Here is a 27,900-nt window from a genome sequence, read left to right on the forward strand (position 1 = left end):
AGAAAGATGTGGAGAAGACATAAAGGTAGTGAGTCTATAGTTGGATGACCAAAATGGAAAGTAAAAGAAATTTTTGGGTGCAATGACAAAATTACCCTAGCATACATTTTGTGTGAGGGCACTTTACAACCAAAATTAAATAGGCAATATGAAATGAAGCTTAAAAATAAGCACCTTTCTTAGAATAAGATTTCTATTTTGACTAAGAGCATTGAACTTCAACAATTCTTGGATGTCACTTTTGAAGTTCAACCATCATTGAATTTTCTTAAATATGTTTCATTAAACTTTATAGAGTTGAAAATTATAGAGTTGAAAAAGATGATAAAGTTAAATGTAAAGTAAAATTCATGATGTGGTAATCCATTAAATTGTATAGAGTTCAATGTTAGAATGCCAAAACCAACAAAAGTGCATAACATGACCTTTCATAATGTTTACTCATATTAAATTTCATAATATAAGCACCAAAAATGTTATAAAACAATGAAATAATGACAAAACTCGCAAAAAAATAATAATAAACCTTAATAAATAATAGCTAAACAGATCATATTTGTAATTTGCTTTATTATTTCTCGTTTTAATTTTTTGTGGCTCAAATCAACGCACAAGAAATTCGAGACCCACATGGCAAAAGAAGAACCCATTTCACCCTCAAAATCAGAAACTAAATCCAGTACACCAATAAAACGATGCTGACGTGTACTCATCCTAATCCATCAGTCTTTGTAAATTCCATATATAACCCTCCAAGGCTCCAATCCTCTACCATCTACAATCATCCTCTTCATACCCCTCAAAGAAATGGCAACCACCGCAATCCAACAGTCAGCATTCGCCGGCCAGGCAACATTGAAGCCACAAAGCGAACTTGTCAAGAAGACCGGCAGCTTCAATGGTGGCCGCTTCACCATGCGCCGCACAGTCAAAAGTGCACCACAAAGCATTTGGTAAAATTCACAAATCGATGTTCTTCTTGTTTCCAAATTCATATATCGCTACCAGAACTAACTAACTGTAATCACCATCTTTAAACAGGTATGGACCAGATCGTCCAAAGTACTTGGGTCCATTTTCCGAGCAAACCCCATCATACTTGACCGGTGAATTCCCCGGTGACTACGGGTGGGATACCGCCGGACTCTCAGCTGACCCGGAGACATTTGCCAAGAACCGTGAGCTCGAAGTGATCCACTCTCGGTGGGCCATGCTGGGTGCACTCGGGTGCGTCTTCCCCGAGCTTCTCTCCAAAAACGGTGTCACATTCGGTGAAGCAGTCTGGTTCAAGGCGGGTTCCCAGATTTTCTCAGAAGGTGGTCTTGACTACCTTGGAAACCCTAATTTGATACATGCCCAAAGCATTCTTGCTATCTGGGCATCTCAGGTTGTCCTCATGGGACTCATTGAAGGATACCGGGTTGGTGGGGGTCCGCTTGGTGAAGGCCTTGATAAGATTTATCCGGGTGGGTCTTTTGACCCGCTTGGATTGGCGGATGACCCGGAAGCTTTTGCTGAATTGAAGGTTAAGGAGCTTAAAAATGGAAGATTGGCGATGTTTTCTATGTTTGGATTCTTTGTTCAGGCTATTGTTACAGGGAAGGGTCCGATTGAGAATTTGTTTGACCATCTTGCTGACCCGGTTGCTAACAATGCTTGGGCTTATGCTACCAACTTTGTGCCCGGAAAATGAGTGTAAATTGAATCCTTCGTAAATTCGATAACTGTTATGCAACATTACAAGATGAAATGAAGCTGTTTTGTCGAGAAACTATTGCATTTCATATGATATTCCGTATGAATTCATTATTTCGCAAAGATGCTAAAAAGAAATTCTATAATTTGCAATAACAAACTATCTTGGAGAAACTCGCAAAATGTAATAGAAACAAATCATTGTACTTTGTATTATTTTTTTGAAAAATCACAAAAAGAGCCTTAGCCATTTTTGTGATTGACTTTTCAAGTTTTAACCAAAAATTAATCGTTTTTTTAAGAATAGCCATCAAAATTATAGGTGGCCACGATGTGATTTCATGCCTCTTATCTTTGATTTCAGAAAATGGGTTATGATTTTGATACATAGCGCATAGTATTTAACTCCTAAAATTAGAAATGTATCCTAATTTTCATACTTTCAGGTTAAATAAATTCTCTACTCTCTCCGATGGCTCAAAAAGGTTTTCCCTCCTATAACTTTGTAAATTATCTTTTTTTTATTAGATTTCATGCATTTACATATTGCTCCTTTCATTTAAAGAGAAAAAAGAAAAGAAACGGAAGAATTTATAGTTTAGTTAATGGAAACAAAATAAGATTTTTATTAATCTTCTTTATAAATTGTCCTCCCAAATCGGGAGGAATCGGAGAGAAAGAAAAAGAAGATCATCCTTTTTTGTTTCTTTTTTTCATTTTCTTTTATGTTATTTCCTTTAATGAACTCGAGAGCGAAGTAGGAAAAGTCTTTTACTAGTTTTGCGTAAAAAATAGCACGTTTTGGAAAATTTAGTGAGGAAATCGCAAGCGAGGAGTGTCACATTCAATTTTGTGCTTTAGTTACTTGTATTTCGTGCATTATGACTTGTACACTTGTGATCTCTCTATCACCCGTGATTTGCTTTAAAACGGTATAAGTTGTTAATGCATACCTCATGTATTAGTGACTTGTACAGTCATAAATGGCATGTCATATTCGATAATTTGTTACAATATTTTTAAAGCATGATATATATTATTAGATTTTTTTAGCATTTGAATAAAAATGTTAGTATAGTTGTAAACATTAAAGGTTCGAAAAATAAACTTTTCTTTAACTAGATTAGAAGGTGCATATCATGATTTATTTCAGGCGAATGCAGTTGGACACTTTTTAGACACACCCATAGTGACAAGAGACGAGTTACTTCCTCATGAAATGTTCCTCCATCATAAGCATCCCAAGTTCCAGGTAATTAACACCTTTGAGTTTTGGTAATTCAAGTCTTTAATAATGAATTTTGAGGTGACTACGATGTGGAAAAGGATGCACCACGACGTGGTCAAGGCCAAATGAAACGTGTATTCATTTAGGTTTCCACTGCGTGGCAAGGGGCTGTGAGACTTTTGAATGTTGACTTTTACTTTGACCATTGACTTTTGACCAACTTGAGGGTTTTAAGGCCATAGACTGAGGATTTGCCTATATTCGATGTATAGGTGGCTTATAGTGTCGGTTCTTGCCTTTGTGTGGGTGGTGTTGATATCTGTTAGCTTACGAGTAAGTTTTTTCATTATATTTTGTACTGAAGCATGTATCCCTGTGTGTAGGTTGTTGTATGCTATAGTGATATATTAGATTGGTAGATCTATATGATTACCTGTGTTTGTTCGTTATTGTTTATTTGATTGCATATGTCAACATATTATGGTTGGGTTAAGGTAGTCCTGCTTTGTGACGTAGGCCAAGATACCCGGACATTCCAAGTGTTTTGTAGGTCTCGCGTGGCAGACCATAAAGATAAACCACGAACTAAGATTGATTCGAATCAAGGCATCGATATAAGGCGACAAACTAAGATTTATATTGGATTTGAATTCTTCTCATTACTAAAGATAAGCATCAGTAAACATTAAATGTTGATTTTATCACATAAATAAAGGATAGCGGTTTCAAAGGTAAGTATAAGAAATATATTCGAAAAATAATATTTTTCATAACAATTTTCTTAACAATATTAATTTTTGCACAAGGGGGCATCGAATTTGTTTTATTCAAGTGTGCACTTCACGGCACTTAACTTGTCTAAAATCAAATTAAGAAATAAACTCCATCAATAATCTGTAAATTCTATCGTACTAAAATGAAATAAACTTTGACACTAAAATCACCAATATAATATTAGATACTATATATATATATATATATATATATATATATATATATATATATATATATATATATATATATATATACTTTGATCATTTGAAGCAATGGCATGGTCAATCTTATCATTTGTTTTCTCACTTTCCATCCACTTTATGCTTCTTATAAGATCTTTAATTAAAAATTTTAACCATTTAAAGATTTTTTTATAAAGAACACTTGGATGACCCTGTGAAACAACATCCAAAATAAATTAGATAGAAAAATATCTTCAAATCTTCTATCTGAAACCTCAAAGAGAAGAATTAAAACAATTTTGGTTCAAATTTAACATGTTATTTTAGAATCCATAATGATCTAAACAAAGTTTTTCATAGGCGTCATATGATTATTCGGCTAAAATGTATTAAAAAATCATGTGAAATTATGGTATATTAACTAAATCTGATTCCTAATAAAATAAGTAAAAAGTGTACCATTATTATGAGAAAAAAAAAAGATTGGAACCTCTCATTCGGCATAAGAACCTTATTAAAGTCGCAAAGACAATCAAAATACCTAAAGTGATTGAAATATCGTCTTAACGTATTTTGTAATTACGTTTTGCCAATGGCGGATCAGGAAAAAAATCAGGGGTTGCATAAATTTTTTAAGAGTTACACTACTAGAAAAAACTCATTTCTGAAAGCAGTTTCTATTACCAAATCGTCAATTAACTGAAGAATTTACATTAAATTCACAATTATCATATTTGTAATGGATTGTCAACAGCTCCGTGACAGATTTGTGACGGATTTTGACGAATTTTCACTAAATTTATATTTGATAAGAAAATTTGAAGAGTAGCTCATGCTACCCGTGCAACATAGTAACTCTGCGTTTTGCCTGTAGATCCTTAGGCACATAAACATTAACAACCACTAATCTATAGAGGTGGCAAAATTGATACGACACGAAACCCGACACGAAATAAACGGGTTTGGGTAAGATATTTCAACCCGTTTAAATAAACGAGTTGACACGACATAACACGAAAATTAAATGGGTAAGGTTAGGGTTAAGAATTTCAACTCGAATATGACTCGAAAATGACCCGTTTATTTATATGCAAGTTTTTTGAATTATTTAAATAAACTAGAAAGATATAAAACCAAAAGCATAAGTAAAAGAAAACCTTCGAATTGAGTTGTTTATAATGTTGAAATAACTTAGCCGTCTAGATCAAGATTTCATTTCAGTTTTTCCATTCTCTCCCAAACTACTCAGTCTCTTTCCCCACTCTCACATCCTCATGAGTCATGACCTTGTCATCCGTCTCCCAACTCTCATTCTTTTAATTTTGTCATCTGAACTTGCTATGACTTCATCTATTCTGTCTCCAAACAATTAGTTTTTCCTTTCCGGCTACCAAACTCCTACTCTTTCAACATGCTCAATCTTTTAACCTCATATGACATGACATATTTCAATGTATAACCCTAACCCGAAACCTGCCACGAACTTGACACGAAAATAAACGGGTTGACACAACACGACACGTTAATTAAATGAGTTGGGTTAGGGTCAAGCACTTTCAGCCCGTTTAGTGTTTCGACACAACACGAACCCTACACGACACGATTGTCGATTGCAACCTCTACTAATCTACATTCGATCAAACAAGAAGATCCACTAGACTAACATTGGTCTCTAACAGCCTAGCTGTTCATGAATCAATCATGTCATGAGCATTACGTAATGGGCTGGCATGTATTCGGGCCTTTCTTGGACAGTTTTATACGGGCTATGTCATTCTTGAACCAAAGATTCATCAACATCAACAACTATTGTGTTATCTTACCCCATCATGGCATCATCTATTCAAATCATCTTTTTTCTATGAAGAAAAATCATTTGTTTCACCTCTTCATATCCAAACCTTCTTCATCAATTCTTTACATAGCATAATTTGCTCATCAACAAGATTTACCACCTACAATCGTGTAGCATCCTTACAAAAGAATTCATCCTCCGAAGAATGTATGTATATATAGAACCATAAAACCTTTCTAGAGTCAAATGAACGTTATAATGATCCCCATAATTATATTTAAAAACATTTAGTTAACAAATATATATTCAAAATACCAAGTACGTTTTACCTCGAAATAAAAACCAAAATTGCAAGAAAAAAAAATTTTACTTTTAAAATTCTACTCCGTTTTGCTACATTAACCCAACAAATTCATAGTGTTACTATTAGCCACGTCATTTTACCGTTTGTTACACTTTTTCACCTTCAACAGTAAAAAAAAACGCCATCAATCAAAATTACATCTTACCCAACAGTAAAAAAATCAATCAATCAATCACACATTGCATCTCCCACTCCACCATCATCATGATGATCACCCACAACACTCCCCAACATAATCGCCATCACCATCAACTTATCCGCATCAGGAAAACTCCTATGTTGCATCAATATCCCTTCAACAGAAGCCCCTTCAACCCCATCTTGTCTCAAAGGCATCACATCTTCAAATCCTCCACTTTCAAAACAACTCCTCTCACTTCCATAACACTTTCGCGACGCCTCAAAAAGCGTCGTATCTTTCAAAACCTCCATTATTTCCTCATCACTCAACCCTTTCGTCACACACATTTCATTTATAGCCTCCCAATCGTCTTGATTCGCAGCATTTTTCCAACACTCTTCCAAAATACCCGTATTGCCCTTGAGAAACGATACGCTGCTCCACGCGAACACTTCAAAAGGGTATAACGCGAGCTTCTTGTTTTGGATCCCGAGGCATAGGTGGATGAGGTCCGCCGATGGGAGAAGCTTATGGGCGATTTCGTCTTTTTCTTCCGGAAGGAGTTTCAGTATTTCTTGCTGCAATTTCAGGAGTCTTAAATCGGCATCAATCCGTTTCAATTTTGTGTTGTAATCATAATCATAATCATTTCCTGCCATGGAAGCTATCTTTGAGAGGTTAAGGAGACGCCTTCTGTCGGTCAAAGTTGGTTGGTTGACTTCAGGGGTGGAATTGTCAATATTTGAAAGTGAAAGGGCGTGAAGGGTTTCGGAAGCTGAAGGGAATTGATGTAGGAATATTTCATGAAGCCAAAGGAGATCTTGATGATCTTTTAAAAAGATAGTTAATTCTTCTGGAAACTCTTCACCAAGTCTCATGAGTTTGGAGAACTGTTTGTTGTTGTACATTTGTTTGAATACAAAGTTACTAAACCCTCCTTTTGGACCCATGCTATCATGCTTCATTTAATAAAAAAAAAAAAAAAAAAATCAAATTAAACAAATAAATAAAAATGTGTGTTAACTGTTAAGTTAACTTGTCTACATACATACCATTAGAGATCTGAGTAGTTCCAAATCATTATGATCAAAGCACAAATTCCAAAGAGTCTGATATCCTTCATGCCTTTTAGCAATAGCAAGTAAATTAGACGAAAGTTTTTGAGAAATCTCACTGTTTTGTTCTTGTTCTTGTTCTTTCACCAAACCCTAAGAACAAAAATAGTATCAAATATTAAAGTTACAAATCGTAATTTGGATTAATTTTTTTACCTGAGTTAAAACTTTGACTTGTTGATAAAGTGAATCAAGAAGTGTGTCTCTTCTATTCCAATACTCTTCCAATAAACCACCATGTTCTTCTTCACGTTCAACTTTAGCTGTAACAGCACCTGAATATGCCTCGAGTAAAACTTTAACAAACACTTCAAAATGAGAATGGAACTCCAGCTTTGAAGATCTATCAAGGGTACCCATGTCATTTAACAAATGAAGCATGAAGGATGCAAGAGTCCACATCCCGGATCTTACAACAGTTTGACAATACCATGGGGTTAATCCTTCTGGTGAGGGGTACCACATGTGATTCTCATCCTTATAGTTCATTGATGTAGTTAGTATTGTGACACACATGGTTGACAATTCACATGCTCTTTGGATTTGAAAAGGGAATGGCATCTCTTCATTTATTATGAGACTTAATTTTGTTTCCAAACAGTGGAATACTTGTTCCAATTCAGACACTTTACTGTAGAACACTTCTGCATTGTCCCTATCCATTAAAAGAACTGTATTTTGGCGGGATTTCTCACCGACTAACTGAATCAGATCCCAAATGGAACCGGAAAGCTCGTTGATGGAATCGGAATTGGAATACAGGATTCCGGTTGAGCTCTGGTTCCTAATCATGTTCTGAAGCTCCCTGAGTTGAATCATGGAAGCAAGCTTTTCACCATGTTCCATTATGATCTGTAATGATTTCCCTGTTACAAGATGAAATTTGTAAACTGTAATTACTAATTAGTAAACCAAAACTGATCAGGAATCAGGAATCATACTCTGTTGAGAAGATAACCCTTCATGGCATTTAGAAAGAGCAAGAAACTGAAGAAACTTTTGATGTTTTTTCTGTTTATCCAAAAGCTGTGTAGACACAACACCTAAAGCCACAATCTCTGTCCCTCTAGTAGTTGTCCAATGTTTTGCCAATGTGTCAACGATTGATTTGCTAACCCTAGAAAAAACATTTATCTCTCCATCTCTTTCAAACACTCCTTTCTTTTGAAGTGTATCGTTTACACCTTCAACTTTACCAGATTGAAGAAAACCATGAAAATACTGTGTCAACAGAGCTTCAGACTCTTCATCTTGGGCGGTCCGGTGAGTAACTCCGGCGAACACCGCCGCCCGCTGTCTATCTCCGGTGTCACGTGCTTCGGAACTCACCCTTCTAGGAGCAAAATGTGAGAAATGTGTAGAAGCTTCTTTAGAGCTTCCTTTACGCGATAAGCTTCTTTCAGGTGGCTCAACACCACCAAGCAGAACAGCCTTTTCAGGGATGGCCCACACGCCAGCTGTCGCGGTGAGAACACCCCAAGCACCATCCTCACCATCGTCAGAAGGGAAGACAGAAGCATCTAGAACTTTCCCAGCATCATATGGCAAATCAAATTTGTAAAGACGGCTGGTGTTTCGTGAGTATCGTGTGACTGTTGCAGTTCCATCACCTGAAAGTATAACAGAAGATCCGGAAGGTTTGCCACCAACTTTTAACTTCATGGAGAATAAAAAGTCTTCATCTTCTACTCTTGCTTTTGGGATTATCACTTCAATGGGTGATCTTTTCTCCAAAACTTTTTCAAAACCGGATTTGTATTGCATTGTGAGAAGAGAGTATTCTGTGTAGCTTGAGCTTGTGGCTCTGTCTTTACAAAAAGTGGCAACAAGAACAGTCATTACTTTCCCATTATTGTCTATTTGCATGTCAAGTGGCCAAATTTTTTTTTGCCCTGCTAACCCTTTTTGTATACCAACATCACCATCATCTCCTACTATTTCATGGGCCCACATCTTTGACATGGTAAAATCTTGAAAAAGATCAACTGAAAAACAACTTATTTCATGATCTGTCAACAAAAGGAACTTTCTTTTTGACTCTTTCAGATAGGGTGTATGCCAAATTAATGACCTAGGATACCCTTTCGGACTAGGAATTTGTCCAACAGTTATGGTTTCTTGACAATGGATGCCAGCTGGCGTGCAAATGAATTTAGAGAGTTGACCCTGAGAGCTACATGCAAGGGCAATGCAGGAATTTTGCTTCTCGAGTATAGCAGAAGCAATCAAAGAGTTGTAGGAATTTGACTTTGATCGATCGATATGAGTGACTGAAGGAATGGAAGAATAAATGTTGGGCCAATATATAAGGGATCGAGTTTTCCTATTGCATAAAAGAACACCAGTAGAAGTTCTTTGTTGGTGAACCTTCTGTGTGTGATCCCAATCAAGAAAACAAAGCAACCAAGGACTGGTTAAATTCTTGTTGATATCTCCATCTTCTAGAATGCTTGAAGGAAGTTCCAGAGTGATACACTTTCTTGAAGCTGCTGATGATAGGTAGCTCCAAATGAAAAGCCTGCTTCCACATATGATCCATGCTAGAGAGGTTTCTTTGTCCATTCCACCATAGGTGTTTGTATCACCTGTCAATATGAGGTGAACATGATATCTTATGAAACCGCATAATAGCTTTTTTTAAGAAGTTGGAAACAAAGTGTAGTGTTTACTAACCAGAAGCACGTTTCTGCAACATTTTAGCTTGTTCATCACGAACTACTTGTGGAACTTCTCCAGCATATACAGGTTGAATGGGGTCCACATCATCCACTTTGTCGCTTTTCTTCACAGTTGGGATTCTAAGTGATATAAAACCCATCAATATCATCACATTCACTAAATATGTCCAAAACAAAGCCTAGTAACTATATGTACAACATGGATTCTATAACAAACAGTAATTGAACACAAAAACAGTGTAAACATCGGTACACTGTGTGAAGTGTGAACCATTTACATGCATATACATTGATGCTTAAAGAGCATTTAGAGATGAACTCTATCAAGTACTTGTAGTTTAAACCCTAGATTTAAGTATGATTCAGAAAACTTCATGACTCCTGAGTCCTATGTTTCGCATATGATGTATAACAAGGTAAATTCTCGCTCTATATTTGATGGCTGTGGTCTCTAGCAAAACCCCATACTTCACAAGCTTTTGTTATATAAACTCATTGCAGCAAACTCCATATGCATGATGTACTCAAGCTTCGATTCAGATAAATATGCAGTGTGCTAATAAAATTACTCCCTCCACACTAACTATCCAGATTTGACACCAAAATTACCATTATATATGCATAAAATAGGATTAATGTAGCTATTCGTTCTTATCGAAGCAAAACACGAAATCAGAGAGTGATCTAGACTCTTAGAAGTAAATCAGGTCACCTATTGTGAATCGAATGAGTAAACAAAGAGAATGGACGCAATTTATCCAAAACTAGCAATCCAACGTCATCCCAAAACGAACATAATGTTTCCACATGAAGTGCATTGCGCGTCGTTTCTCTACGATCGGCTTCTATTTGTGTATATGTGATCAAAGCGGAATTAACAACTTACGAAAGTTACAGATGATAAAGCATCCAAAATATCTACAAAAAATATATAATCAACTGAGTTCAAAAGTTTACCTAGCAAGTACAGACAAGCGAGATGCCCAGGGAGCGGGGGTGCCGGTACTCGGTCGCTCCGGAATAGTATTTTCCGTCACCGGATTTCTGTTCTCACTAGGAGGAGTGACCGGAGAACCATTGCCTACAGGAGGCGGATGCTCACGAACTGTTCGATCCTTTCTAGAACTGAAGTTGGATTTCTTGGTCCCTGGAGAAAACATTACGGAAGAAGACTGGAGAAACGAAAGCAATTGAATCGATTGATTTGAATGAAGAGGTTTAGGGTTTTAGAGAAATGGTGGCAAAAGTTGGAGAAATTTCGAGAGTCGGAGAGCAGAAGTGTCCGGACTAGATTCGAAGTTGAATCAAATCACGGACCTAAACTTTGATTTGATTTTCAAATTTTAATAGTAAAACTTCCTATATACGGTATAAAGCAGATAAGCATATTGAAAATGAAGAATAACATCCATATTTTTTTATGAAGAAATCAAGTATCATTTTATTTTTTTCCTATATACTAATGTGAAGATTAAGATGTGAGATTAAAAGAAAGAATTGTTGTTGTCCACTATATATGAATAGAAATATATATTTAATTTTTCTTTTACGTGGATTTTGATTATTATGTGGAATTCATAGGTAATGGGTTATAATAATATTCGGTTAGAATTGTACACTTCAACAAGAATGCATTGAAGTATTTGCATAAGGTATTCTTCGTGAAGATAGTTTAGTCTATTTGTATAAGTATAAGGCAATTCGCAAGATTTTTTTATGGATGTGTAGAAATATTATGGTGTCAAACTTTGTAAGTGATGGTATAATGATTCAATGTTGAATTATTTCAAAGCCTAAATGTTTTAGATGTTCTATTTGGTTTTAAATAAAAACATGATATCTTATAAGGTTGTTAGAAGAAATTTCACACTTAGAAAAAATGATATTGAAGAAAGACTAGTGAAGTATTAAAGTTGTAAAGTCAATTTCCAAGTTGTGAAGCTCTTAAGGTAGTCTTATATCCTTTGTTGTCGTATAGATGTTATAATTTGTTCCAAATCTTAAATCTATGACGGAATTTATGATTAGATTGTAACACTTGAATCCTGATAAGTTTCTCTTTTGCCCTTGTTGAGTTTATTTGTGCATTTTAGTCCTTGAGTTGTACGCGGGGCGTACCACAAGGTACGCTTAGCTTACTAGTTGTAAAGCGAGTGCGTAGGGTGTACCAAATAGAACGCTTAGCGTACTCATGTGAAGGCTTAGACTAGGTTCCAAATGCGTATGCGGGAGTACAGCCTTATACGCAGGGCGTACGCATGGTTTAATGAAAACCCTGATTTTCAAGTGTGTGGACACTATATAAACATCATTATTGTAAAACTCGGTTTCAGATTTGTTTTATTATTCGAGGTTGCGGCCCAATGTTCAATTGTCATGAGGTTTAGGGCCTTGGGGAAGAAAGGTTTTAGTCTTTTCGGATGTGAGTGTTATGGTTTAAGTGATCAAGTGTTCGATTGTGTCTTCGGAGGCCAAGGGTATAATCGTAATTTGATAACTCGGTCTTTTATGAATTTTGGGTTTTGTTCAGGAAGTTTTAATTGGGTGTGTTGTTAGAAGCGTAGGGTTTCTCGCCACCTTTCTGTGGATATAAGGTTCGTTGGAAACGGACCTATGATGAGGAAGTTATGACAATTTGAAGATATTGGCAGAAATTGTGACATCCCCAAATTCACAGTCATTTTAAAAAAATTATTTATGCTTATTTGAAAATCAGAGTATTCATTTTTAAAGAATAATGTTGCGGAATTTGTTCCCAGAAAAACATGATAAATACATTATCAAAGCATTTCCGAAGAAATGTATTTTGTTTATATTAAAACTTTGGGATGTCATCGTCAATACAAAAATATAAGCATAAACAGACCTTAAATTCATTTACACTAGTGATCTACATCTCCTTTAATCTCTCAGTGTAATGTAGCTTCGTATCGACGTCTATGATTCAAATAAACTAAGTGGGTCAGGTTGGGAAACCTGGTGAGTACATAGAGTTTTCAACCCACAATAATATAATTATTATGTTTAATCATCAAACAATTAACCAAAGTACCCATCCCCGTTATCTTCTTTATTCTTAAGTATCTTCCCTAAGAATCATCTATTCGTCAATATTTATTCCTAAGGATTATCCTAAGGAATAGGCATGAACTCCATCGTTGGCAGGGTCTATCTAACATGCACTAAGTCTATAGCTGCCAAAGTTATCTGTTAGGCACTAAATCCATAGCTGTCAATGTTCATCTATAGGGTACCAAATCCATAGCTACCAACGTTCATTCTTAAGGCACTAAGTCTATAGCTGCCAATGTTTGTTTATGAGGCACTAATTTCATAGCTGCCAGGGTTTTTAGAGTACATCTAGTGAACACATCGTTCACAACACCTATAGGTTGCGAGTCTGCTAGTGTTCCACTGGACTGTCTAGAATAGTATGTGGTTGTCATCTATACTCTGCTAGATGGTTGGGCCATCGTTTTTGGGTCAAGGATTCTCATCATCTTTCACCTCTCATCATATGTATCATCTTTCATCTCTCATCATTCATCTCATCTTTCATCTCTCATCTCATCTCATCTCTAATCTACTCATCTTTACCCATCATAATTATAGGTATAAAATACGTATACACTTTAAATCGAATAAAACATGTGTAATGTGGTCATCCAGCATAGATATCAAGTACACAGATAATATGCACACATAACATGTAATTTATATTAGATACTTCATATATATGTATAAGATGAAAGTAACTATGCACTCACATGTTAAAGTGACGACTCGAAATTCGAGCAACGCTTCGCTTCTAGCAAATGTCTCTTTCTTTGACATAATCTAGCTCTATTATAGCTAAGTCTTACTAGTATTTATTGTGACTAATTATTAGTCTAGATTCATCATTAAATCAAAGTCTACTTTCATGATCTATCAAGTAATGAACAACCAGGTAGGATCATATCAGAGGTATGGTCCGTTTGGTATACAAAGTATACTGTTTGGAAATCTCACTTTAAACACATCACTAAATCACAGCCTAGACATCATCCCCATAAGTAGATCGATCGGTATAACGACTTGGAATCGCTGATAAATCTTGTTTATAGGTTCATAATGTAACGCCTGATTCCTAGTACGCATTTTATTATAATTTATTCATTTTTGAAGAGTTACTCGACGAGTTGGGAGCCCCAGACTCATCGAGTAGAAACGAGATTGGACGCGGGATTTAAGTCGCCTACTCGACAAGTTGAGAAGCCTCAACGAGTAGGGTTGTCAGGATGAAACCCTAATTTCGGGTTTTGCACCCTATTTAAGCATCTTAATCCCCACTTTATGGCCTCATTTCTAGCCTCCAAGTCCCAAACCCTAATCCACGAAACCCTAGAGCCTTGTGTGAGCTTGTGAACCGTTTTTTTAGTGAACTTTGTGTGATTTGAAGCTTGTAGAAGAAGAAGAAGCTAGAGCATTCTAGGAGAAGATTATAGATCCATAAGCAACATCTCATCCTCTTCATTTTCTGGTAAACAAGCCTTAACCTTGCTTAGTAGCTTGTTAGATCTCTTTCTTATCATTTCATGGGGTTTTTGGTCCAAGAAGCTTAGCCCTTGGGATACGAACGTTCCAAGTGATCTGCCTTTTAGATTTGGGGTCTAAAAGGGGTTTCATGGCATAAAGGTACAAACTTTATGACCATGGAAGCCCCATGCAAGCTTTAGGGTGTTATTACGGCCTTTTAAGCCCCAAAAGGTCGTGCATGGAAGGAAAGTTAGGAGCTTTACGTCTTCAAATGATGTCTAAGGCCTATATTTATGTTTATGCTTTAGTTTGAAGTATTGTGGCTTTTAAACCAAGATCTATGTCCTATAGAACTAGGGTTTTAGCTAAAACCATTAAGAAGGACTAATAACGAGTAAAGTTGGAAACTTTACCCTTAAAAGGGCATTTCCAGTATGTAGAAGAAGTAGGGAGTTTGGATCTGAAGGATAGGAGCTTAATCTATTAAGATGGCTCAATCAAACTGGGGAACTCGGCGAGTCAAGAGAGGGACTCGACGAGTTGATTCGCCAAATCGCGACTATGAGTAGCCAGGGAACTTGGTGAGTCAGGGGGATGACTCAACGAGTTGGATCGCGATTTCAGGGAGTCAACCCAGGATGTTGACTTTGACCAAGAATGTTGACTTTGACTAGGGGTAAAATGGTCATTTAACCTTAAACAGGATTATCATATATTTGACTAAGTGATATTGTGATAATGATAGTCGGGGAGTCGTTGGAGCAACCGTCAGAGATTCCTCACCACGAGATTTCACAGCCAGTTTTGCGAGGTGAGTTTCCTTCAGTAGGAACGGGTCGAAGGCACCAATGTCAGTCTGTGTAGAGTAGCTACGTGTGGGTTGGGCCCGTATCTTAGAATTGTTTATGATTAGTAGCTAGGTATGGGTCGGGCCCGTATCTTGGACTTGTTTATGATTAGTAGCTAAGTGTGGGTAGGGCTCGTATCTTAGTATTATATGAGTATGTTTATGAATTAGTAGATTATGGTATACTTGTTGTCTATGTGATACTTGTATGTATTTTTAGGTAGTGGGGTGTAGGCGTGGTCCCGTATCCTCCGGATAGCAAAGTGTAGACGAGGCCCGTATCTCCTAGTTAGCATAATGTAGGTGAGGCTCGTATCTCTAAGATAGTTGAGTGTGGGCGAGGCCTGTATCTCATAGTTAGTCGAGTGTAGGCGGGGACCGGTATCTCGTTGAGTGTGGGCGAGGCCCGTATCTCCTAGTTGTATGTTATATGATATGTGTATGGTATGTGGTAGTTTGGGGAGACTCAATAAGCTTCATGCTTATAGTTTTCAGTTTTGGTTTCAGGTACTTCTGGTAGCAAAGGGAAGAGCTCGGGATGACGTCATTGCACACACCACAACGTTTTAGCCAGGGAGGATTTACGCTGATGTTTTGATATATGATTTGGATACAGTGTTTTGACATGATGTTTTGAGATATTACCACTTATGTTTTTATGTGATGATTGGATTACTATGATTTTATAATGATTTAAAACGGAATTTTTGGACCGTATTTTTGGGATGTTTCAAGTTGGTATCAGAGCCTTGGTTTGAGGGATTCGAGTACACTCTCGGGTGTGTCTGGACTCAAACTGAGGACTTGGTATGAAAATTTTAAAAGAAAATCACTTTTATAAAAAGAATATTTAAACGAGAAAATAACTTTGAAAAGAGAAAAGAATTTTGAAAAAGAGAAAAGGGTGTGGTGCATGCAATCAGCCGAGCTCAAGTAAGTACTCCCAAATTACCCATACAAGTTTATGTTATGATATGTTTATGAGAACTGCATGCTAGATTAGGGCTAAGGATCTAGGAAGGATGCCTTATGTGCCTGTTATATGTATATCAGCTTTATGAATTGCATGCTAGTATAGATTAGTCAGTGATGACCTGAATGAGATACGCTTGATTATGTTTACTTAATGCTCGAATGTTGCTTGCTTTGTGCTTTCAGGAGTTTTGGTTGTCTTTTACTAACTACTAAACGAATATGTTATGTTACATATTGCGAGGACTAAATAATTTCAGAAGATTAGGTCTAGCTCTATTTCACAACTCTTGTTTAAGTCCAACCGTTGTAGGGTAGGATCTCTCATTCGAAGAATTATCTAGTCTTAGTGATATGTAATGGTATTCTCGAGCTAGTTAGGGGAGATAACAGGGACTTCTTATGCAACTGATAGCGGAGAGTGGGTTGGTGATTACCCTAGGGCAATCCTAGGATGAGATTAACATGAGAACAATAGTAGTAGTAGAAGGGACTTGGTGGCGTCAAGACAGTTCTTGAGGAAAGTACGGATAGATGTGGAAGGTAGTATGGGTCCGTACTACTGAAAGCAGAGTATCTGTACTCGAATAAAGGAAGGCTAAGATGAATCCAAGGAACTTGTAGTATGTGAGATCCCTCGAGTTATTATATGTATAATGATGTTTGTTATGGTGTATTTTCAGTATGGTGATGCTACGCACTAGACCAGTCAGCACTTCAGGAGCCGGTGAGAGATCAGGATAGGGCTCTAGAGCTGGGCAGCTCGATGAGCAGATGAGAGAGTTCATTTTGTCTAAGATCACGTGCAGTAGTTTAGACCAAACTTCTATGATATTCGGTACGACCAATAAGGGCATCATGGATCTTTTGGATGAGAGACTGAGTGCTTTCCGCACCGATGTGGCAGCCATGATGGGTTCACGCACACTAACGTTCAACGAGTTCCGAGCTTGCGGAGGTCCAAACTATCATGGGGCTCGGGACCCCATTTCTAGCAGCAGATGGTCGGCGGATGTCACGAATTCTTTCCGTATGAGCCGATGTCCCGAGGGGGACAAGGTCCGACTTGCATCCTATCTTCTGAAGGACAGGACATATGACTGGTGGGAGGAGGTCAGACATGCCATTGGTGATGATGCAGATCTTGATACTATGACTTGGAGTGACTTTTCGGCCAGGCTCGGGACCAAGTTTGCACCTATGATTGAGGTGCAACAGCTTGCCAGGGAGTTACAGGATCTCCAACAGACGACTGAGATGGTGACTGAGATCATCGCTATGTTCAGGGAGAGGGCCCTTCTCATTCTGCAGTACGTGGCGGACGAAGAGAAGAAAAAGGATCGATATCATAAGATGTTGCAGTGTGATGTTCGACAGTTTGTGAGTCGATCCAGCTGCAAGACGCTGGAGGATATGATAGCGAGAGTTAGAGAGACAGAGATTGATTTAAAGATAGAGAGGAAGAGGAAACCAGATGCTGCGTCTGGTGTAGAGGGTTCTGGTAAGAATCCCAAGGTAGATTCCCGAGGGAAGTGCGAGTAGGGTCGAGGCCATTGTGGCAAGTGTGGCAAGACACATGATGGGGCATGCAGGGTAGGTAGTTTGGGCTACTTTAAGTGCAGGGATTTTACTACCACCACCACCATCACTGCAATATCTGATCTGATTTGCTTTCAGTGCAATCAGATGAGCCACAAGAAGGCCCAATATCCGAGTTTAGCAGCATCAGCAGGACGAGTGGTGGCACCCTCTCCTACAACATCGAGGATTACCGACGGCCACCATGGTCGGGCGGATGCACCAGTAGCGAAGAGCAGAGCCTTCCAGTTGACAACGGAGGAGGCACACGTGACACCCGATGTGGTGACGAGTATGTATCATCTCCTTATCTCTTTACTTATATTGAATATTGCTTATGTTTCTGTGTTTTATGATAGGATCGTTCCTTGTGAACGGTATATCTGCTCTTGTATCGTTCGTTCTTAACAAGCGATTTGTAGGAGCTCCGAGGGAGCTAGATTGCCCACTTGACATGGAGATATCCGATGATAGGACCGTCAGGGTTGCGAGGGTTCACCGAGGATTTACACTGCAGTTGTTTGATGAGCAGCTTAATGTGGATCTAGTCCATATTCCCCTTCGAGGGAATAAGGTTATAGTGGATATGGACTGGTTGAGCCCCAATGAGGAAGTGATTGACTACGAGCAGCAGCTAGTGAGGGTTCACATTCCTAGTGGGGGAGGGTTAGTGATCCAGGGAGAGAGGTTGCAGTGTGGACCGACTGTATGTTCAGCAGCGAGAACGAGGCGCTACCTTCAGCAGGGTTTCACAGGGTATGTCGCCTATGTTATGTGTCACACCCCGGCCGTCGGCGGAAACATCGGGCAGTGTAACGTCATTTCTCGTATCATAGTTATCAACTTCCTGAAAACACATGCAATTTAAAATACGTCAACATAAAGTTGGTGAGTTCACAGGTTTTGACTCCATATAAAAATAACACTTTTTCTCAAGTTCAAAAGTATAGTTTTGAAAGTATAATTTTGACTCTCAAACATTTAGTATATATATCCTAGGTATAATGGTTTACTTACCGAATAAGTGTTATAGCTAAACAATCCTTGAACCTAGAGTATAAGTATAAATGTTTGTAATTCCATACAAACTAAGTGGCTACGTATAAATCTTATTTCAATTCTATACGAGTAAAACCGCTACGTATAAATCTATTTCAATTCTATACGAGTATGTAGGATAGGTATAGTGGTCTCCTTAATATACAAATAATATACCTACTAGATTGTTATACTTAGAGTATAAGTCTTTGGGAAACTTATACTTAACATTCATACTTGTATATCGACAAAGTATAATGCTTCTAAAGTTGTGCTACCATGAGTCTGTAGTTGCGACTGTATGACATAGTCATATACCTCCTATTATTATCACAAGGATCACACATTGCGGTAGTACAAGGATTACACCTTACGGTAGTACAAGGATCACACCTTGCGGTAGTACAAGGATTACACCTTGTGGTAGTACAAGGATCACACCTTGCGGTAGTTTCCGCACGTTTCATCGACTCCGGAACAATAACAAATAAAAGGATAGTTCATCACTCGGTTTTGGTTGACTATAGCTAACAGTCACAAGTGGGGTGGTCAACCCGTGTACTAATTATACACGACTTCCTCGCTCACATGGGATTAACGAATACAGGTTAGAGGACTTTCACTAAGATCCCCAATCTTAGATGATGAATACAGTAGCTCAGGTAGAATTTGACGACGTTCTATAGTTCTAACAACAAAAGCATTTTCATGTCTAAAACCCTAAGTTACTAGACTTTGCTTTTAAACATTACTCCTAATTTCATAACATTTAGGCAGTATAACAGTTATAACTTGAAGTAAAACTAGGTTTTATCTTGACATAAAACCAACAATAATAACATATAACACACTAGGTTTTATCTTGACATAAAACCAACAATAATAACATACTTAGAAATCAATATATATAACTCTCGAGTATAGCATCGAGGCTATATCACACATAGTATATATAGAACTCCCGAGTATAACTCAAGGTCTACATTAGTATAATAACATGCTAACAAGTTTACGATAGTTGTATGTTTTAAAAATATCATATATACTTTAGGTATATATGAGGCAAAACAACTATATCATGGTTAATTCAACTATATATGTTGATATGAACATACTATCATATAAAACATAATATTAACTTTTATTCAATATTTAGCATGCGTTTTCCCCCGAAAATATTAGAAAGTGGGGCCGTGAAACTCACCTTAGTAGCGTGATTTTTATGATATCTAAGTGAAACAGTCAACGTGTGAGTTCGTCGGGGCTCGGGATGCAAGAGAGCTTCAACAAGTGAGAGAGGAAGAAAGGAAATGGTGTAAGGAAGTGAATGGGTCGATCTTGCTATTTATAGTAATATTTTATGACACTCACGGGGTGAGCGTCATAAATATCACGTCGTGAATTGGATCTTATCCTCTCGCAGCTTCTAGATTCCGAATTATGATAGAATGTCGTGAGCGTCATAAAACTCACGTCGTGAATTAGCTAGTTTAGGGTTTTTAAAAGCTAAATCTTTGGAATGCCATAACTTTTGCATACGAACTCCGTTTTTGACATTCTTTATATCCACGCGTAGGTATTTACAAGCACTACAACTCTCTTTTAGACTCCAATAGCTAATTCTAAGCCTATTTTAAATTCCTTATGTTATAGAGATTTTATAGTGTTCGGTTTATCATAACTTCTTCATGCGAAGTCAGATTTAGATGTTCTCTATATTTTTGAAATCGTATGGACGTATACTTGGATTTATACCATAAAGTATGTATGAAAGTTCATATTTATATTAGAATTATCAAGAAATACATAGTGAGTTTACTACATTACTAGTTTAACAAAATCACATTACATGATTGGTATAATCACATGTGATTGTTATTGACCTACTTTTGACTAGTGTTACGTTATGGATACCCGAGATAAGGGTAAGGCGACAATGGATGATGTACTGGTCGTGCGAGAGTACCCGGATGTATTCCCGGAGGATTTTCCTGGGATACCTCTGGAGAGACAGGTTGAGTTCAAGATTGACCTAGTCCCTGGTGCAGCTCCGATAGCCAAGGTACCATATCGGTTGGCTCCTCCCGAGATGCAGGAGTTGTCTACGGAGCTACAAGATCTGCTAGATAAGGGATTTATCAGGCCAAGTAGTTCTCCATGGGGAGCCCCGATCTTGTTTGTGATGAAGAAAGACAGGTCACATCGGATGTGCATAGACTACCGGGAGTTGAATAAGGTAACGATGAAGAACCGTTATCCCCTCCGAAGAATAAATGATTTGTTTGACCAGTTACAGGGTGCATCTTGGTTCTCCAAGATTGATCTACGATCGGGTTATCACCATATGTGATTCAGAGACGAGGATGTGCAGAAGACAACTTTTAGAACTCGCTATGGTCATTATGAATTTGTGGTGATGTTGTTTGGGCTCACCAATGCTCCAGTCGCGTTCATGGACCACATGAACCGCGTGTCATTATGAATTTATAGTGAATTGAGTATATCAACTTTTAGGACTCGCTATGATCATTATGAATTTATAGTGAATTGAGTATATCAACCCATAAAAGATATATTAACTATAAATATATAGGGATTAAAAATACTCTGACCAAGAGTTTATACATTAAAATGATAAAATATTTGATTAAGTATACGTGCCTGCATTCATACTAAAATTCGTGTCACAATGACAAGAACAAAAGTATTACGATTGTTGGATATCACAGGTAAGCTCGGGGATGTATGGTCAGTCTTGAGAGTGGCATAGCCTGATCAACTATGTTGGTCCGAGGAGTGATTAACATATGCCCAAGAATGGTTGTGATATGGCAACAAGTCTAAAAACTTACCAACACTACCACAATGAAATACCATAGGGGTATTTGGTGTTACTATAAGTACGTTATGCGTGAGAACTAAAAATCATCTTCATTACTAAGTTGATAGTTGCTAAGTGGATACACTAAGGCTATATGTAACTAGGATGTCATAGACTTAGAATCTGTGAAAATTTTGCTTTACCCCTATTCTTTGTAAATTTGGAGTTAAGGTCACTTATTCGAAGGCCTATCCTGTTTTGATTACATATAACTGGTATGCACTTCACAAATAGTGATGTAACTAATGAAGATTTTCTAATAATTATCTAGATAGTTCGTCTAATAATTATTTTCTTACCCTAATTCTCGCGTAGGTAACATGGCGGGACTCCATCCCCACGGCAACCCGTACCTTCCGAACGAAGTCATTGCTGGATGGTTTGGAGAAGAACCAGAGAATGATCATCTAATCCCATTGAATGATCACCAAGGTGAAGATCTTTCGGATGGTGCTAACTCCGAACCCGAGGTGGAGAACCTACCCCAGGCAGCTCCCTTTCCAAATCCTAACCCTCTTCCGTGTTAGAACAATGTTCTTTCAGGATCGTATGATTCTAAGCAAGATATTAAATAAGAACGAATTAAAGAATACAAGTATTGCACTAAATATGTTGAATGATTAATGCAATAACACCCCAGAAGAGCTCGATAAAGAACTTCAATCTGTAGAGGTGTTTTTAGGGTTACAAGAATCAACGTAACAGACTATTCTAATTTATACGCATACATGCATGCATATATATATATATATATATATATATATATATATATATTATAACCCTAACAACTTATCTAGATAACAATGAAACTAATCTAGATAAATACAGATGGATAAGCCCAATCCGAGTACAAAACTCAAAAGCCCAAGACGCAACACTAAAATACTTAACAATCCCCCCCTTTGCGTCCTTGGAGCAGAAACTTCAATCTCTTTTCACAACAGAGAACTTCTTCACTATTTCAAATATTCTCGGTATAATGGCCAAAACATGATGTCGAAATGTAATATACCACCGAAGGATATCAGTGAAGTACTTCTTATCAGCTGCTGAACTTTTAGGATTGAGAGAACTCAAGAATGGTATGAGACAAATAAAACGTTCATCCCTATTTATACCATTGCATGGAGAGAGAAAGTCGTGATGATGAGGTTGCTAAAGCGTCGCCTGAAAAAGCGCGATGTGACAGTGTGGTTAATCCCAGGAATGCGTCAGCACGCGTGAATTTTGAAACAGATTAAAATCACGCGCCTAAATCTTATCTTCACTTAACGTTTGAAATTCCAAATATCCCCGTGTTTGGTTACAATCGATAACCAAAACTGATACCAAACAACAATAAGAATGTTGGAAAATATAAATTTTCGTGCATAAGAGTGTGAAAGATAGAGAAATAAATCAAGAGTGTATGGGATGTGAGTGATGTCTTATTATAAGACCGAAAGCAGAGGATTCCATGCAAGAATCACTTCCTTCAAAGTCAAGAGAGACTTGAAGTGCTTATGTGGTTTCCCAAAAAATACGATCAACTGTTTGTTAATAAACATTGAAAGGCTTATTTTAAGCATAGGCATAGGGTAGCTTTCCTCCGACCAAACATCGAGCTTTAACATAAAACCGATTGTTGGTAGAGGTACCTGTGAGACCAATGTGATCTGTTGAACAGGTAGGTGGGATATATTATGTTAATGACGTATAGGAAGCTGAAATCTCAAAAAAACAAACTCGATCTCTTTGGGAAGAAATGTCTTGGCTGTAGACAATTTCATAAAAGATCACGCATAAAAAATAAAAAGAGATTTCCTTAGGTAACCAGTAAATTCTTGAGTATATCACTCACCGTCAATTCATTTTTGGTGTTGGATTTTGGGTTTCACTTAGCACATGGTAAACATATCCAAGATCATAAACGCAAATGTTGTGTAACCATAAACCTCGGTGGTAAAGACCGAGAGTCTCAAGGGTTACGTTAGTGAACCGAATGTAGATGGAGAATATAAGGAGGTGGCTTAAGAACCGAATGTACCTTCTGTTAGATAATCATGACAGAGCAGAATAACTCTTAACTCATATGAGAAGAGTAAGGTAGCTCTAGACCGAGTGATGAAGAATAGCCTGATTTGGAAGAAACGATGGGTATCGATCAAATCAGTAAGGCCTACTCAAGATCGTAGAGGCTTAAGACAATATGCAGCAGCATGCTTCTAGGGAATCTTAACTAGGTTGTGTTAAATTTGAAACATACCTGCCTTAGATCCATAGTCGGTTATACTTGTGTTTGCCTATTTAAGAAATACATCAAACAAAACAAACAAGCAATCGAAACAAATAAAATATTTTTGGGTTTTTGGAATTTTCTGAAAAAGAATAAAAACAGAAAGATAAAATATTTTTGGATTTTTGAAATTTTCTGAAAAAGAATAAAAACAGAAAGATAAAATATTTTTGGATTTTTGAAATTTTCTGAAAAAGAATAAAAACAGAAAGATAAAATATGTACATAATATACAACCGAAACCTTATCTTTTAATGAGTGAAGCAAAATAGATTGATCATTCGGTTCATTTTTGTTCCTGAGAATTACGGAGCCGAGATAGACAGAGCGGTCTGTCCATTTCAGTTCCCTAAAAATCTGGAGCAGAGATAGACCGAGCGGTCTGTCTATTTCGGTTGTCTAAATGAGAATTTTAAGGATTCGGTACCGACTCTCCTTCCATCATGCCCAAGCCTTGTAAGATTTTGTTAAAGGTTGCTTCTGGCAAGGCTTTAGTAAAGATGTCAGCCAGTTGATCAGCAGAACGAACAAAGTGTACTTCTACGTTCCCGTCTTCTACATGGTCCTTGATGAAATGATACCTAAGTGCAATGTGCTTGGTTTTCAAATGTTGCACCGGATTATGACAAATCCTAATTGCACTTTCCGAGTCACAATAGAGAGGGATCTTTTTCATGCTAAGCCCATAATCTCTTAATTGACTTTGAATCCAAACAACCTGAGAGGTACAAGATGCGGCAGCAATGTATTCTGCTTCTGCTGTGGATAAGGAAACACAGGTTTGTTTCTTAGATTGCCAACTGACAAGTTTTCCGTCAAGGAATTGACATCCTCCTGTAGTACTTTTTCTGTCCAGTCCACATCCTCCTAGATCAGCATCAGAAAAGGCTTGAATGAAGAATCCAGATCTTGCGGGATACCAGAGTCCGAGAGATGAAGTTTTCTTCAGATATCGAAAAATGTTCTTCACAGCAAGCATGTGAGGTTCTCTTGGATTGGATTGAAACCTGGCACAGTAACAAACAAAAAACATGATATCTGGTCTACTAGCTGTTAGATACATAAGAGATCCTATCATTTGTCGATAAAGGGTTATGTCAACAGCAGGTTTCTCCAGGGATGGAGTTAGCTTAGTGCCGAATGCCATAGGAACCTTCACTTTTGAATCACCCTTCATTCCAAATTTAGCCAGTAAATTTTTAGTGTATGCTTCCTGGTTTATAAAGATACCTTCTGGTCCCTGTCTAATATTCAAACCAAGGAAAAAATTAATTGGACCCATTGTGCTCATTTCAAATTTAGTTTCCATCAACTTCCTGAATTCAGCTGTTAAGCTAGGATTCGTGGAGCCGAAGATGATATCATCAACATAAATCTGAACAATCATCAAATGCTCGCCTTCTTTCTTACGAAAGAAGGTTGGGTCAACCGAACCTTGTTTAAATTTTGACAATTTTAAGAATCGAGTAAGCGTTTCATACCAGGCTCTCGGTGTTTGCTTTAGCCCATAGACAGCTTTATCCAGCACATAGCAGTGATCTGGGTATTTTTCATTCACAAAGCCAGGCGGTTGCTCAACATAGACGGTTTCTTCTAATTCTCCATTCAAGAATGCACATTTGACATCCATTTGGAAAACTTCGAAGTTCTTGTGAGCAGCATATGCAAGAAAAATTCAAACAGACTCTAACCTTGCCACTGGAGCAAAAGTTTCTTCATAATCTATCCCCTCTTCTTGACAATATCCTTTTACAACCAACAGAGCCTTGTTACGAATGACATTCCCTTCTTTGTCCAGCTTGTTTCTAAATACCCATTTCAGACCAACAACAGAGGCATCTTTTGGTGTAGGAATTAACCTCCAAACTCTGTTGCGTTCAAACTCATGAAGCTCATCCTACATTGCTTGAACCCAATCAGAATGATCAAGAGCAGCATTTACAGTTTTCGGCTCTATTTTGGAGATAAATGAATTAAACATACAAAATTCCACTTTAGAGAATAATGCAGTTTGTTTCGCCTTCAGTTGAGATCTAGTTAGAACACTTTCGGAAGTTTCACCAATAATTTGCTCTTTGGGATGGTCCTTTGTCCATTTAACTAATGGAGGATAGTTTGGATCATATTCACGATTCAATTCCGTTTCTACTTCAATTTCAACATCTGACTGACCTCCTTCACCTTCGTCAGTAGAACTATCACTTGCTTTCTCCCCCTCAATTGGCGAAGTGAAACCTTTGTCTTCAGCAGAGTCTGCAGTGGGTATCTCCCCCTCGACTGGAATTTCACTTGTTAGTTTTGGATCAGTTGTTTCTGTATCATCTGAACTTTTAGATTTTAGGGATGAACTTGGATTCTCACCCTCAACAGGAACTTTGGATATTTTTGAAGTGGTAAAGCTCTCTCCCTAGAACGTTGAATCTTTGTTTAAAGAGTTGGTTGATGACGTAGGAGTTGGTGGTTCGCTTTCCATCGTTTTAGCAGCTTCGTCTATGACCTTCTTTAGATTATCGACTTTGTTGCCTGCTGCTATTGCCTCTGAATTAATTGCCTTTTCTGGTTCATCGAATAACCGAATGTATTCCTCAAACAGTTTGGATATTGGAACCGAAACTTGTCCGAATTCTGGGAATATGTCTTCTGAAGCACTTTCTGTCCTCTGAACCTTCTTCATATAATTGTCATCAAAGGTGACATAATAAGTCTCTTCTATTCTTTTAGAACGCTTGTTCAACACCCGGTATGCTTTTGATGACAGAGAGTAACCCAGAAATATGCCCTCATCAGCTTTAACATCAAACTTATTTCGGTTCTCTTTAGAATTAAAGATAAAGCACCTTGAACCAAAAATATGGAAAAACTTGACGTTCGGTTTCTGATTGTTTAAGATCTCATATGGAGTTATGAAGAATCTCTTATTGAGCAAGGACCGATTCTGAGTATAGCAAGCAGCAACAATGGCATCAGCCCAAAAGTATAAAGGTAGAGAAGCGTAACTTAGCATGGTTCTGGCTGCTTCACACAACGAGCGGTTTCGTCTTTCAACAATCCCATTATGTTGTGGTGTATAAGGGGCCGAAAAATTGTGAGTGATCCCCTTATCAGCCAGAAAGTCTTCAAAATCCTTGTTCTTGAATTCCAGCCCGTTGTCACTTCTGATGTTTCTTACTGTCTTCTTTAATTGGACTTCCACTTGCTTTATGAACATCTTCAGCTTGGGAGTTGCATCTGATTTCTGTTTAAGAAAGAAATCCCAAGTGAAGCGTGAAAAATCATCTACAATAACCAGAATGTACTTACTTCCACTTATACTTTCTATAGCAGAAGGTCCACACAAATTAATGTGTAATAGCTCAAGTGCTTCCACTATTTTAGTATTGATGCGTGTAGGATGGCTTTTTCTGCTCTGCTTACCCATCTCACCTGCTGCACATAAATGCTCCTTATCGAACTTAAGAAGAGGAAGACCTCGAACATGATCATCAATCACTAATTTATTGATATCTTTGAAGTTGAGGTGAGATAGACGTCAATGCCATAACCAGCTTTCATCGGTGTTTGCCTTTGACAGCAGACAGATAGCTGGTGTCCCCCGAATTAGATTAAGATTCAGAGGATACATTTCTCCTTTTCGTGCAGATTTCAGTAGAACCTTCTTGGTTTGTTTTTCAAATATCTCAGACCCCTCATCATCGAATGATACCTTCAAACCTGTGCCCACAACTAATTGTGATACACTGATGAGGTTGTGCTGCAATCCCTCTACATAAGCCACCTTTCTGATAGAGAAGTCTCCATTAGTTATCATCCCATATCCTTTGATTGTGCCATAGGAATTG

General features: G+C 37.6%; 2 protein-coding genes and 1 long non-coding RNA gene across 3 annotated transcripts; 2 read left to right on the top strand and 1 right to left on the bottom strand.

Annotated features, from left to right (window-relative positions):
* Nucleotides 1-760: 760 nt before the first annotated feature.
* Nucleotides 761-1,771, top strand: LOC145073368 (chlorophyll a-b binding protein 5, chloroplastic). The gene is made up of 2 exons (XM_079019914.1): nucleotides 761-953; nucleotides 1,042-1,771. Exons 1-2 carry the CDS (start codon nucleotides 808-810, stop codon nucleotides 1,691-1,693), a joined length of 798 nt encoding a protein of 265 aa, XP_078876040.1. The 5' UTR covers nucleotides 761-807; the 3' UTR covers nucleotides 1,694-1,771.
* A 415-nt stretch (nucleotides 1,772-2,186) lies between these two features.
* Nucleotides 2,187-3,379, top strand: LOC145073369 (uncharacterized). Its single transcript, XR_013691332.1, has 2 exons — nucleotides 2,187-2,947; nucleotides 3,196-3,379. It is a non-coding gene; the product is annotated as an uncharacterized LOC145073369 (long non-coding RNA).
* Nucleotides 3,380-6,022: 2,643 nt separating this feature from the next.
* Nucleotides 6,023-11,286, bottom strand: LOC145072216 (Nucleoporin, Nup133/Nup155-like protein). The gene is made up of 6 exons (XM_079018600.1): nucleotides 10,910-11,286; nucleotides 9,948-10,072; nucleotides 8,216-9,859; nucleotides 7,431-8,140; nucleotides 7,212-7,367; nucleotides 6,023-7,118 (listed from the first exon to the last, which is right to left on the bottom strand). Exons 1-6 carry the CDS (start codon nucleotides 11,110-11,112, stop codon nucleotides 6,207-6,209), a joined length of 3,750 nt encoding a protein of 1,249 aa, XP_078874726.1. The 5' UTR covers nucleotides 11,113-11,286; the 3' UTR covers nucleotides 6,023-6,206.
* Nucleotides 11,287-27,900: the final 16,614 nt, after the last annotated feature.

Source organism: Lactuca serriola, chromosome 9 (genome assembly GCF_051521515.1).
Source record: "Lactuca serriola cultivar US96UC23 chromosome 9, Lser_US96UC23_V15, whole genome shotgun sequence".
NCBI classification, from domain to species: Eukaryota; Viridiplantae; Streptophyta; class Magnoliopsida; order Asterales; family Asteraceae; genus Lactuca; species Lactuca serriola.

Bases quoted from the DNA above. Each gene is read 5' to 3' on its own strand.
- LOC145073368 (XM_079019914.1), top strand. From the start codon at position 808: ATGGCAACCACCGCAATCCAACAGTCAGCATTCGCCGGCCAGGCAACA. The intron at 954-1,041 runs GTAAAATTCACA...ATCTTTAAACAG, and splicing joins AGTGCACCACAAAGCATTTG to GTATGGACCAGATCGTCCAA.
- LOC145072216 (XM_079018600.1), bottom strand. From the start codon at position 11,112: ATGTTTTCTCCAGGGACCAAGAAATCCAACTTCAGTTCTAGAAAGGAT. The intron at 8,141-8,215 runs GTATGATTCCTG...ATCTTGTAACAG, and splicing joins AGGGTTATCTTCTCAACAGA to GGAAATCATTACAGATCATA. The intron at 7,368-7,430 runs GTAAAAAAATTA...TTTTGTTCTTAG, and splicing joins AAGTCAAAGTTTTAACTCAG to GGTTTGGTGAAAGAACAAGA.